Genomic DNA, 13324 nt, shown 5'->3' with positions numbered 1-13324 from the left:
AATCTAAGAGTTGTTCAGTCGTTCAGTTGTGTCTGACTCTTTGTGACCTCATGGATTACAGCATGCTCAAGCTCCCCTGTCCTTCAATATCTCCCAGAGTTTGCTCAGTCTCATGTTCATTGAGTAGATGATGCCATCTAATTATCTCATCCTCTGTCACCCCCTTCACCTCCTGCCCTCAATCTTTCCCAGCATCAGGATTTTTTCCAATGAGTCGGATCTATATGTATAACTGATTCACTTTGCTGTACAGCAGAAAGTAACAAAACATAATAAATCAATTATATGTCAATAAAAACTAAAAAACTTTAAAGGGTCCTTATCTCTTTCACTAAAATAAGTTAAAAAATAGAAATAAAGCATATTGTCTGGGCTCAATAAACAAGCCTGTACAACTTAATATTCTGCTATATCACCTACCCCCCCACCCAGGGCCTACACAGCGCTGACCTTCAGAAAAAAGCCAGAAAAGCAAGGCCCTCACTTTTCCGGCAGGTAAGAGCAGAGGCTGGGTGACAGTCTGTCCCATCTGGCTTGGAGGCTGTGCCCTTGGGGCTGAGGTCCCAAGCCCCACACCCCCACCTACTGCCAAGGAGCCACTGGGCAGACGCAAGCTGTGGGCCCATCTCCAGGGGACGGGCTCACTCACCCTTGTGCAGAACAGCATTGGCAGGCTTGTTTCCCGCGAGAGACTCCTTGGACAGGTGCTGGTGGCTCTCGGCAAGGCACTCCACCTCGGCCAGGCGGGCGTTGAGGGCCATGGCGGGATGGTTGGGGTCCTGGGTCATGTTGAGGTATGCGGCCCTCCGGAGCTGTTCCTCAATGACCAGCGCCTGCTCCAGCAGCTGGTGGGGGTGCAGTGAGGGGGGGTGAGGGTGAGGGGAGGGACTGAGTGCTGGCCTGGTTGCCTCCCCAACAGCACCCACTCCCACCGGCCAGGGCTCTGAAAGAAAGGAAGGAAGGAAGACAGCCCCTCTCCACCCAGTTGTTGTCCATTCTCTTGGCCACCCCTCAGAGCCCTCCTCAAGCTGGATCCCCTGCACCCATTACCCAGAGCAGGGACGCTCGCCTAGTGGGGTCTGGCTTCAGAGCAAGGAGCCAGCACCCGTTGGTTGACTGACTCAACAATTCCCTTTCATGGATGGTCTGGCCCACACCCGGATATTCGGGCAGGGTATAAGAAATGCTTGCTCATTTCTTTGCCCCAGGCCTTCTCATAACCCATCCTCTTGCGGCCCCCTAACCTTCAACCTCTGGCCCCTGCCAAGGACTGACCTTGAACCTGCGGGCCAGGAACTTGTTCTTCATCTCCAGGTAGTTGCCCTTGTGGATCTCAGACTTGAAGGGCTCATTGAGGATCATGTATCTCGGGTCGTTCTGGATGTCCTGCCAGCGGGCATAGCCATGCCTAGGTGGGGGCCGTTAAGGGCAAACCTGGCCACAGGGTGGAGGGAGGGAATGGCGGGGAACCAGCCCAGGGTTTGGCATCTTGGCTCTCCGCTTTCCAGACAGGCATTAACCTTGGCTGCAAGAGGATCATGTGGGTGACAGTGACCTGACAATCAGCGGACACCGACAGGGGCCCCCAGGGGCCCAGGCAGGGCCTGAGGCTTCACCAGATGAACTTCTTCATCCCCCAAATCCAGAGGGTGGAGACAGCTGAGTCCTAACCCCCAGCACCTGTGCTGTGACCCTAGCTGGAAACATGGCATTTGCAAATTAATCAAATCAATTAATTAAATTAAGAAAGGGTCATCCTGGGCTGGAGTGGGCACCAATCCAGTGACTGAGGTCCTCAAAAGAGGAGGAAATTTGGACACAAAGAGATACCCAGGGAAGAAGCCCTGTGACAACAGAGGCAGAGATGAATGATGCAGCTGTGAGCCAAGGAGCACCAAGGAGCCAGGGGCAGGCAAGGAAGGGGCCTCCCCTGGAGCCAGAGGGAACAAAGAAACACCACGAAGTTTTCTTGCCAAGGGCCCACAGCTAGAGAGGGGCCGAGTCAGGCTCTGAACCCAGGCAAGCTGGCTCCAAGCATCTTTTTTTGTTTTTTAACTCTGTGTGTGTTATTTATTTATTTAGTTGCACTGGGTCTTGGTTGCAGCATGTGGGATCTGGTTCCCTGACCAGGGATTGAACTCCCATCCCCTGAACTGGGAGCACAAAATCTTAAGTCACTGAACCACCAGTAAAGTTCCAGCTCCAAGCAATGTAACCTCAGTAAACTGTGGCCTGCAGGCCAAATCCAGCCCACAGCCTGGTTTTGTAAATAAAGTTTTATTGGAACGTGGCCATGCTTGTTGGTTTACGTATTGTAGTTACTTTTGCTACCCTGGCAGAGTGGAGGAGTCCTCTGTGAAGTTCGAAATGTCCACTCCCGGGTCCCTCCCAGGAAAGATCTGCTGACTCCTGACCTACAACTTTCCACCTCTCATTATAATGCCTAGTCTCACTCGAGACTGTCATCAACGCCAGCTTTGCTGGGGGGCTCTCCCCAGGTAGTTGTGTGTCCCTCTCCTTGTCTCTGGAAGGTCTGCACTCAAATATCACCTTCTCTGACCTCACATTAATCACAACCCCCACCCCCAAAGCTCCCTTTGCTTCATCCCCACCTTTTCATGTTCACTGTGTCCCACACTTTGCTAATTTATATTTTTCACTGTCTACCCCTAGTTGGATATGAGCTCTGGCTAGACAGAGATTTGGGGCTATTTCATTCATGGCTGCATACTCCATGCTTGGCACATGGTAGATCATCAGTAAAGATGGAACTGAAGAATGAACAAATGAATAAAAGCCCTCCTAAATGGTGAAGCACCCTTCAGGTGTCATCACTGAGAGGAGGTAAGGTCTGGATCAGGTAGGAATTAGGAGCATTCATTGTAGAGTCAGATGGAAGGGCTGTGTGTCCCTGAGCAAGTCGCTTGGCCTCTCTGAACACCCACTGCCTCCTCCATATAATGGGGATCAGAGTAGCAACCCTTTGGGAAGGCTGCTGTGAAGATGGAGTGAGTATTGAGTATAAAGGGACAAGCTACCTTTATGATCGCAGTCACTATCATCACCACCACCACCAGGAAGGGGTCCTTGGTATCTGGTCAGGAGCACCAGCCCACCACCACCAGCCCCACACCCCTCCCTGAAACCCACAGAGGGACACACCGGAGCCCTGACCCGCTGGTGTGGCCAAGGATACGTGACGATGCCCGCCAGCAGCCAGTAGTCGTGGCGCCGGTGCCAGATGTCGTAGATTTTCCCCGAGGACACAGCGGCACGCTCCTCATTCTGCCACAGTGTGTGCAGCTCTGGGAAGCCACCCGAGGGAAGCAGGATGAGGTGCCCCCGTCCCGCATAGGGGTGGGCCTGGGTAAGCCTCTCCCTCACCACCCCCATCCCGAGCACTTCAGTGTTCCAGTGCTACTCGGAAAGGTTATACCATGGACTTTGTCAACCATTCACACATTAGTATCAAACAACCATCCGCCCAGACTCCTGGGACCCACGGTCAGGAAGCCTGTAGCTCTCAAGCCCATGGCCTCACCCCCGATACCTGTGAATCCCCCATCTGCAATGTTGAACATAAACTTGAACTTCCCGATCTTGTCCTCCTTCTTCCCCTCTTCATCTTCCTCTTTGTCACCATTTTGCTGGGTCTCAACAGGCTCCTTCTCCTCAGCTTTGGTGTCATCTGGGGGAGGACAGACCCACGCTCACTCGTGTACCCCAAAGACAGTGCCCAGGAAAGGGCTTACTCCACCCAGCACTGGAGACTCCGAGGCAAGCGGGAAACACACCTCCCCACCCGCAAGGGACTCACTGCCCCCAAGGGTTTTAATCAGCAGGGCCCTCTCTCTGTCCTGAGCAGGGAGGGCTGCTCTGGGTCTGGGTGCCCCTCCACCACCAAGTCAGGACCACCTGGGAAAATGGGGCGGGGCGGGGGGGGACTGTGAAAATGTAGCTTATGTTGAAGCACGGCAATGCTGCCTCAGGGCTCTGATCTGGGGGTAACTATTCCAGAACATTCCAACACTTAGAAGGACACAGGCTGCCAGCCGAACCCCAAAGCTCCAGGCCAAACTCTGTAACCAGCTCTCCTTCCTCCTACTGGTGGCCGGGGCCACAGGAGATAGGAGGTAGAGGGTCTGTCCCCTGAGGGCCGGCAAGTCCAGGCCTCGCATGCAGCAGCTCTAATCAGGGCCTGGGGCCAAGGGGAGGCTCAGGAGGCTCCTCGTGGCTCCTTCAAGAGACCAAGGGAACATGGGACAGAGCAAAGTCCAGAGCCCCCGACCTGGCCTGAAGTCGCTGCTGTCGCCCCTGCTGTGAATCAAGCTCAGTTCCAGCTTGTCCAGAACCTTCTCCTTCTCAGGAAGCACTTCTTCTGCAAGATAAAGGGTATTCAGAGAGCGGGGAGGGGTCCAGAGGGCAGCGGGGACTCTGGCCTGGTGGCTTCCCAACAGTGTTGTAGCCACTCACAGAATCCACTCTAGCATCTTACTCAGAAGTCCAACAGGCAGCATCTGGGAGGATCCACTGGGGAGGCAGGTGGGGACAGGGCCTCATTCCACCCACCCATCTCAGCAGCAGTCTCTCCCAAACTTCTCTCAAGGCACAGTCCCCAGATCCTCTCTACTGTAGAGACGACCAGACGACTCAAAGTTCTGGCAACACATCAGGCCTTCATCAACACAAAGCACCTCTTACAGACACCCAGAAATGTCAGGCAAAACCTATCACATTACAAAAAAAACACATAAGTGCACTCACACAACTAAAGGAAATTATCAGGTGCCATAAATGAAGACGGAACTTCCTGGGTGGCTCAGAAGGTAAAGAATCTACCTGCAATGCAGGAGACCCAGGTTCAATCCCTGGGTTGGGAAGATCCCCTGGAGGAGGAAAAGGCAACCCACTCCAGTATTCTTACTAGAGAATTCCATGGACAGAGGAGCCTGGCGGACTACAGTCCATAGGGTTGCAGAGAGTCAGGCACGACTGAGCGACTAACACTTTCACTTTCTATAAATGAAGGGAAACTAAAAGCTCAAGAAGCATGCACTGGGGTCCTGGGTTGGGGGTGAGTGGACACCAGAAAGAGGCCTGCGGGACTCCAGCTGTATCTCAGCACTGAACAGGAAGGGCGAGGCCGCAAACATGCAGAGAACTGGAATTAAATCAAGAAACTGACACTCTTCAACCACTATGCCTCTGCAAAGGAGGAAAAGTGTCATCCACCAGCTTATGGCCAAGCTGTGAAAGAATGGCTCCCATGTGGAGTCCAGGGTCAGAAAGTCTCCAGTGAGGAGCCAAACCCAACACACAGGTGTGCAGGCTGTGGAATCTGAATTGTGCCATAAGACTGGCCCCACACCAGCCAGGCCACTAGTCAGGCCACGAGGCCCCAGAGTTCTGGAAACAGAAAGGGGGACATTCCTGCTACCCAAGTGACATGGGTTCTCAAGGATAAAACAATCCCTGATGAAGACGCACCTGAATGAACTCGGAAAACAATACCCAGACTTCCCTGGTGGTACAGTAGATAAGAATCCACCTGGCAATGCAGGAGACACAGGTTTGATCCCTGGTCTGGGAAGAATCCACACGCTGCAGAGCAACTAAAGCCCATGGGCCACAACTACTGAACCCATGTTCTAGAGCCTGCAAGCCACAACTACTAGAACCTTGGAGCCCTAGAGCCTGTACTCTGCAGCAAGGGAAGCCAGTGCAATGGGAAACCCACACACCACAATGAAGAGAACCCCCCACTTGCTACAAGAAACGCCATGTGCAGCAACAAAGACCCAGTGCAACCATAAAATAAGTAAATAAGAATTGTTTTTTTTTTAAAAAAAAAAAAAAGAAAACAATATCCATCAGCCAGACAGAGAAGGAAGAGAATACATAGGAAAAGACAAGTCAAAAAAAAGGAAGTAGAAAAAGCTAGATTAAAAACTCTAGAAATGAAATACACAATCGCTAGTATGTTAGACGTTTTACTGCATCTTTTTTAAGTGTCCTCCCAGACTTCCTGGCCTTGGAGTACAAGCCTTGTACATAATCCTTAGAACTGTGAACGTGATGGATTCTACTTTCCTGAGCAAGTCATGTGACAAGGTACAGGTGATCTTAAAAGACAGAGATTATCCAGGTGGGCATGACCTCATCACACCAGCCCCTTAAAAGCAGGGTTTTCTCTGAATGGTCACAGAAAAGGACATCAGAGATCTGAAGCATGGTGGGGATTGGTGTACCACTGTTGGCTTGAAGACAGAAAGTGCCCCATGGCAAGAAACACAGGCAGTTTCTAGATGCTGAGAATGGCCCCCCGCTGAGAGCCAGCATGGGAAAAAGGCTTCAGTCCTCCAACCCCAAGGAGCTGAAGTTAGCCAACAAGAATTACCCAGAAGTAGATTTTCCCCCAAGCCTCCAGATGAGAACTCAGTGCAGTCAATGCCTTGACTTCGATCTTGCAAGTCCCTTGGCAGAGAATCCAGTCACACCGCCACAGACTTTTGACCCATGCAACCATGAGCTAACACATGGGTGTTATTTCATGCTGCTAAATTTGTAATAATTCACTGCGCAACCATAGAAAATAGTACAAATAGGTTAAAAACAGCTGTATGAAGAAAGTAAGAACTGAAGCTAGATCTGAGGGTGATTCAAAAAGCCTTGCAGAGAAACAAATCTTGTACCTGCTTCTCCTCTTTGTTGAATTTGGAGCCTGTTGTTAAACAAGAGCTACTTGTGTCAATTGCTGATCACCTGGGTCCCCCAGTAGGATACAAATTCTATGCGAAGGCTTTGGCTTTGGTTCACTGTCTGTATCCCCAGTGCCTGGGACAGCTCCCAACACACAGTGGGTGTTCAAAACATATTTGTTGGATAATGAAAGAATAAATGAGTAAAAGGAATTCCAGAAGAAAATAAACATAATGGGAGGAAAGATAACACTCAAGGAGGGAATGACTGAGAATTTGCCCATAATCAATAGAAGACACAATACTCAACTTTAAGAATCACAGCCAGGATTTATCACAAGCAGGAGAAATAAAATTTTCATTGCAGTGAAACTGTACAAGACCAAAGACTAAGAGAAGGTCTTAAAAATGGTCTTACCATGTTAGGAAAGATAGGAAAGGCAAGTTTCCTACAAAGGAGCAGCAATTACCCTGAGAGCAACCTTCTCAGCACAATGTAAGTCAAAATACAAAAGAAATAACATCTTCAAAGTGCTGAGGGAAAACTCCTAACCCACCTTGAATTTTGCTAACTATTATTCAACAAAAATACAATAAGATATAAGGGAAAAATAACATACAATGAGAGAAATTTGCGTCCACAGAAATTTGTTGAAAGCACCACTGAAGGGTATATTTTGGGAAGAAGGACATTGAACAAAGCAACAATGAACATACTAGAAAACACAAAATTGTTAAGAGGGTGGGAAGATCTAAATAAGGATTATAGTTTAGAAATAAGTAATAGCACATGGGAGATAAGAGGGAGTGGGTCAGAGCTAAAGTTGCCTACAGTCCTTATAATATTCAGGAGGCAACATATTAAAAATTTAAGAGTACAAAATAGAAGTGACTGCAAACTTTCCAAAGGAGTTGAGAAGAAAGGGGGGAATAGAAATTCTGATCAATCCAAAAGATGCTAGGAGAAAAAGAAAAAAGAAAAGGCAAGGGTGATATAAAGCACAAATTAAGAACAGAAATTCATCCAGATACCTAGCTATTACAATAAATCTAAAGAGAGTAAATTGCTGACTAAAACGTAGAGATTCTGTGATTAGATTTAAAACAAGTCCCACTATATATTATTTACAAAAGGTATACCTAAAACTCAATTATACAAATAAAAGTTAAGAAATATAAGAAAATACCTGCAAATCTCGTATCTGATATGGAACATGTATTATAAAGAATGCTTATAACTCAAAACAAAAGATAAATAACCCAGCTGAAAAATGGACAATGGATCTGAAAAGATATATCTCCAACAAAGATAGAAAAATGGCCCATGACATTTGAAAAGATACTCAATATCTTTACACACAAGGGAAATACAAATCAAAACCACTTGAGCTATGACTTTTCACCCACTAGGATGGCTAAAATCCAAAAGAGAGATAATAACAAGTGTTGACAAAGATATGGGGAAATGAACCCTATGCACTATGGGTGGGAATGTAGCGTGGTGGAGTCACTGCAGCAAGCAATCTGGCAGGTCCTCCAAACAGGCGAATTACCAAGCGATCCAGCAATTCCACTCCTAGGTATACACCCAGGAGGACTGAAGCCTATCCACACAAATACCTATACATGGATGTTCACAGCAGCATTATTCATAATAGCCAAAAGGCAGCAATAACCCCAAAACCCATCAACTGATGAATGGAAAAATAAAACGTGGTGTATCCACAGGGTAGAATATATTCAACAAAAAGGAATGAAGTTCCAATACATGCTACAACACAAATGAGCCTTGAAAACATTACGCTCAGTGAAAGAAAACGAGAGCATTAGTTGCTCAATCATGTCCAACTCTTTGCAACCCTGTAGACAGTAGCCCGCCAGGCTCCTCTGTCCATGGGATTCTCCAGGCAAGAACACTGGAGTGGGTAGCCATTCCCTTCTCCAGGGGATCTTTCCCGACCCAGGGACCAAACCTGGGTCTCCTGCATGGCAGACAGATTCTTTACCACCTAAGCCACCAGGAAAGCCCAAAAGTAAGCTCAATCCATTTAAGCCTAAATAAACCTTAAAGCAAAAAGAATCAAGAGGAATAAGAAGGTTATTACATAATAAATAAAACATTTCACCAGAAAACTGGAAAAAACCTGAACCAATATGCACCTAACAACCCAATCCCAAACTAAAACAAAATCTGGCTTTAGGAGAACAGAGACTAACCCGCAATCACAGAGATTTTAACATAAGCCTCTCAGACTTGACTGATCAAAGCAAACCAAAAATGAGTAAGGATATAAAAAATCTGAACAATGCAACGATCTAATGCAGCGGTCCCCAGTCTTTTTGGCACCAGAGACCAGTTTCATGCAAGACAAGTTTTTCCACGGACCTGGGGGATGATTCAAGAGCACTACATTTACTGTTCACTTTATTTCTATTATTATTATATAGGCTCCATCTCAGATCATGAGGCATTAGATCCTGGAGTTTGGGGACCCCTAATCTAGTGCACATATTTAGAACCTTACACCCAGCAATAAAAGAATAGATATTCTTTTCAAGTACACATGAGCATTTACAAAATCTGACCACATGAAGCAAGAAAAGGTTTCAACAATATCATACAGACTCATGTGTTCAGACCACAATGTGATTGATTCAGAACTTACTAACAGGGATTTCCCTGGAGATCCAGTGACTAAGATTCCATGCTCCCAATGCAGGGGCCCTAGGTTCAATCCCTGGTCAGAGAACAGATCCTATATACCACAACTTAGAGCTCGCATGCCTCAACTAAATATCCCACAAGCTGCAACTAAGACCTGGTGTAGCCAAATTAATAATATTTATGTTTTTTTAAAAAAAATTACCAATAAGATATAGCCCAATAACCTCCAAAGTGTACAGTAGGAAAAGTTATAGCCCACATGCAGAGAACTGAGCCCCTGGCTCTCGCCTCATCCTGGGCCCTACGGCACTAGGACACAGCAGTGCATGGCCCCCCATCTAGCCAGGGAGAGACAGGCCTGACACTCCATCAGGGCGGAAGCCCACACCTTTCGGCAGCTGCTCCGGGGAGGGCTGGGCCTTCTCCATCTCCTCCAGTCGCTCCTCTCGGGCCCTCTCCTTGCCATCAGAGCTCTCCTGCTTGTCCTCTCCCTCCACTCTGTCCAGGGCAGTTGGCAGGGCCTAGGGAGGAGAGACTCGGGAGCTACAGGGCCTGGACCTCAATAGGAGCCAGGGAAGGGGCCCTGGGCTTAGAACCCACTCTCTGGTTCCCCGTGCTTGCTCTCAACTATGCTCCAGTCCTAGAGGCTCAAACTTGGAGCCAGGAGGGAGGCCTGGCTTACAGCTGCCAAGGGCAAAACCTGAGAAGGTCCCTGGACCCAGCCCCCACCCAACACCCACAGGGGCCCAGACACTGGCATCTTCTCTACCTGGATTTCTTGGGGCTTCTTTGGCTTCTGCACCCCTACCTCCTTCTCATCCATGTAGCCTAGTGGGGCTTCCATTTTGTCTGAAAGAACAAGGGAGAAGGGTGAGACAGGTGGGCTGGGGTGGGAGGAGGGAGAAGGGCAGGAAACGGGGAGTCAGAGAGGATCCTGGGCCAGGCACCTGCAGAAGGACAGGTGAACCAGGAGAGCCAAAGATCCTGGGACAGGCCTGCAATGTGGGGGACCCTGGGCCCAGTGAGGTCAAAGCCAGGGGCCAGTAGGACAGAAATACAAGCTGCAGGGGCCTCTCGTCTGGAAGCAGTAGGTGAGGTGGGTGGAGGCCCCACTGAGAGCCAGCATAGCCCAGCTGTGGTCCTGGCTTTCAGGCTGGCTGTCTGGCCACCTGCCTCTTCCATGCTGAGTCACTGCAAAAAGCGAGTGACCCACGTGCTCTGAGGAGCCCTGGGAGGTGATCACTACCCAACTTCACATCACAGATGAGAAAACAGAGCTCATGGGCTAAGGGACCGGCCCACGAGCACAGGGCCAGGAAGAAAACTAGGCACCTCCAGAGGGCACCTGTGCCCAGGAGCAGGATGTCCTCAGAGGCACTGAGCCTCTCGGGGACTCGCCTGTCACCTAGGACAGGCAGGATGCCCCAGGCCTTTACCCAGATAAACACACAGATCATCAAAAAGACACTCAGAGACAAAAAACCCATTAAGGAAAGACAAAGGATGTGAAATGACGCTTCTCCAAAGAAGATGCACAAAAAGCTCAGAAGCACATGAAACGATTCTCAACATCTTCAGCCACCAGAGATGGAAATCAAAACCACCAGGCTTCCCCGGTGGCTCAGTGGTAAAGAATCTGCCTGCCAATGCAGGAGACGTGGGTTCGATCCCTGGTCTGGGAAGATGCCACATGCCTCGGAGCAGCTCAGCCTGTGTGCCACAACTACTGAGCCTGTGCTCTAGCGCCCAGGAGCTGCAACTACTGAGTCTATGTGATGCAACTACTGACGCCTGAGAACCCGTGCTCCACAACAAGAGAAGCCACTGCAGTGAGAAGCCTGCACGCTGCAATAGAGAAGAACCCAAGCAGCAACGAAGACCCAGCACAGCCAAAAATAAGTAAGTAAAACAGCACAATGAGACTCCCCCTTCACACTCACTAAGATGGCTATAAGCCAAAAGTTAGATAAGTGCTGGCCGGGAGGTGGAGAAATTGGAACCTCATACACGGCTGGTAGAATGTAAAATGGTGTAGTCACTGTGAAAAAGTCTGGCAGTTCCTCAAAATGTTATACCAGCAATGACCCAGCTGCTAACCCAGCGATTCTATTCCTATCTATACACCCAAGAGAAATGAAAACACCTATTTCCAATTGAACACGAAAGTTCAAAGCAATGTTACTCACCACATTATTCACAATAGCCAAAGGTAGAACCAACCCCAAATCCATCACCTGATGAATAGATACACAAAATGTGGTGGATCCAAACAATGGAATCAAATATTATTCAGCTACAAAAAGGAATGAAGTCCTGACACCCTAAAACCTGGATGAATCTGGAATACACTGCATGCTAGTGAAAGCTGGGCGCAAAAGGCCACACAGTGCATTTCATTTACATGAAATGCCCACAACAGGCAAACCCATAGAGACAGAGAGATCAGTGGTTGCCAGGGAAAGACGTGAGGAGAAGGAATGGGGTGTCACTACTAATGAGTATGTGTTTCTTTGGGGGTTAATGAAAACATCCTGGAATCAGAGGCAATGGTTGCACAATCCCATAGATATGCTAGAAACAACTGGCTAATACACTTTTAAAGGCTTTTGGCTTCCCAGGTGGCATTAGTGGCAAAGAATCTGCCTGCCCATGCAGGAGACACAAGAGACGCAGGTTCAATCCCTGGGTTGGGAAGATCCCCTGAAGAAGGAAATGGCAACCCACTCCAGTATTCTTGCCTAAAGAATCCCATGGACAGAGGAGCCTGGCAGGCTACAGTTCACAGGGTCGCAAACAGACACGACTGAAGTGACTTAGCACACACGCAAAGACTGAATATTGTGGTGTATGAATCACATCTCAAAGCCGTCATTAAAAAGAAAATCTCTTAGGGAAGTGATACTTCTTCAGCTAGAAGCTTTGTGGGGGTGGGATGTGAGGAGGACGTGGGGTCTTCTGGCACTCCTGCCATGACCTGGGTGCCCACACTTCCTCATTGGAGTCCAGACCTGGCAGGCCCAGAGGGCCAGGCAGGAGGTGGGCAGGGCTGGCGGGCACTGGTGTGTTGGGATCCGAGGAGATGACTTCACCCGGCTTCTTGCCCTCGGGCCCCTCGGGGATCAGATCCGGGGTGCTGTACTTCCCGTTGACGTGCTCAAATTCCTGAACCTGGGCAGGTGGGAGCGAGGCAGGAGGGAGGTGGTCACAGCTCAGATGTGAGGGCCTTAGGGTGGCTGGCAGGACTGGGGGTATCCCTGGCTTGGGGTGGCTGCTGACTCCACCCAAGGCTGACCGCAGACCCCCATGCCAGGCCCTACCCCCACCCATCCCCACCTGTCATCCTGGCCTCCAGTCCCCTCCCCACCACCGCCCACTTCCCCACCCAGAGATGCATTCTGGGTCCATCCCTCTAAGCTAACTCAGACCCTGGACAGCCAGGCGCTTGCTCTCTGCCCACTGACCCACCCTGGGGCACACCCAGGCCATGGGCGACCACCAGGAAAAGCCCAGTAAAGGCTACTCACCCACCTTCTTCCTAACTAGTGACATGACCCCGATGCGCGTGAGCACGTGCTGCCTGGAGAGGCCCTCGCGGGGCACGCCGTCCGCAAAGGTCTCCGCGCCGTCAGCCCCCGGCTCACACAGGTGCCGCATGAAGAGGGACACATAGGCTCTGGGGTGGGGGGGACTGGGGCTCAGGGAGTGGGGGGCCGGCAGGACCCCAGGGGACCTCCTGGCTGGAATCATCACCCATCACCTGCCTCCCAACCAGGCCTGCTGGGTCAAGCCCCAGGGAAGAACAGAGGGGGCCCTGGGCAAGGGACCCTCCTGGGACAGCCCTTCCCCTGGAGAACCCAGATCCTCTGTGCTTCTGTTAACACCAGCTGCCCTGGCAGAGGTGACAAGTCACACTCTCTGCACAGGAACCCTGCCCAGGCCTGGACTTCAGCTACCAGACATC

General features: G+C 49.9%; 1 protein-coding gene across 1 annotated transcript in view; it reads right to left on the bottom strand.

Moving 5' to 3' along the window:
• The window catches only part of CHD5 (chromodomain helicase DNA binding protein 5), a 67620-nt gene that overhangs the window by 5772 nt on the left and 48524 nt on the right, over nt 1-13324 (bottom strand). Inside the window, exons 30-38 of the mRNA XM_069544845.1 lie at nt 12892-13036; nt 12372-12531; nt 10133-10212; nt 9752-9884; nt 4289-4378; nt 3551-3688; nt 3197-3305; nt 1276-1408; nt 650-845 (exon numbers count right to left, since the gene is read on the bottom strand). Of these exons, the coding sequence (XP_069400946.1) occupies nt 650-845; nt 1276-1408; nt 3197-3305; nt 3551-3688; nt 4289-4378; nt 9752-9884; nt 10133-10212; nt 12372-12531; nt 12892-13036 (1184 nt within the window). The remainder of the gene's footprint in view (nt 1-649; nt 846-1275; nt 1409-3196; nt 3306-3550; nt 3689-4288; nt 4379-9751; nt 9885-10132; nt 10213-12371; nt 12532-12891; nt 13037-13324) is intronic.

Source organism: Ovis canadensis, chromosome 12 (assembly GCF_042477335.2).
Source record: "Ovis canadensis isolate MfBH-ARS-UI-01 breed Bighorn chromosome 12, ARS-UI_OviCan_v2, whole genome shotgun sequence".
NCBI classification, from domain to species: domain Eukaryota; kingdom Metazoa; phylum Chordata; class Mammalia; order Artiodactyla; family Bovidae; genus Ovis; species Ovis canadensis.
This window is presented reverse-complemented; position numbering and strand designations above follow the sequence as displayed.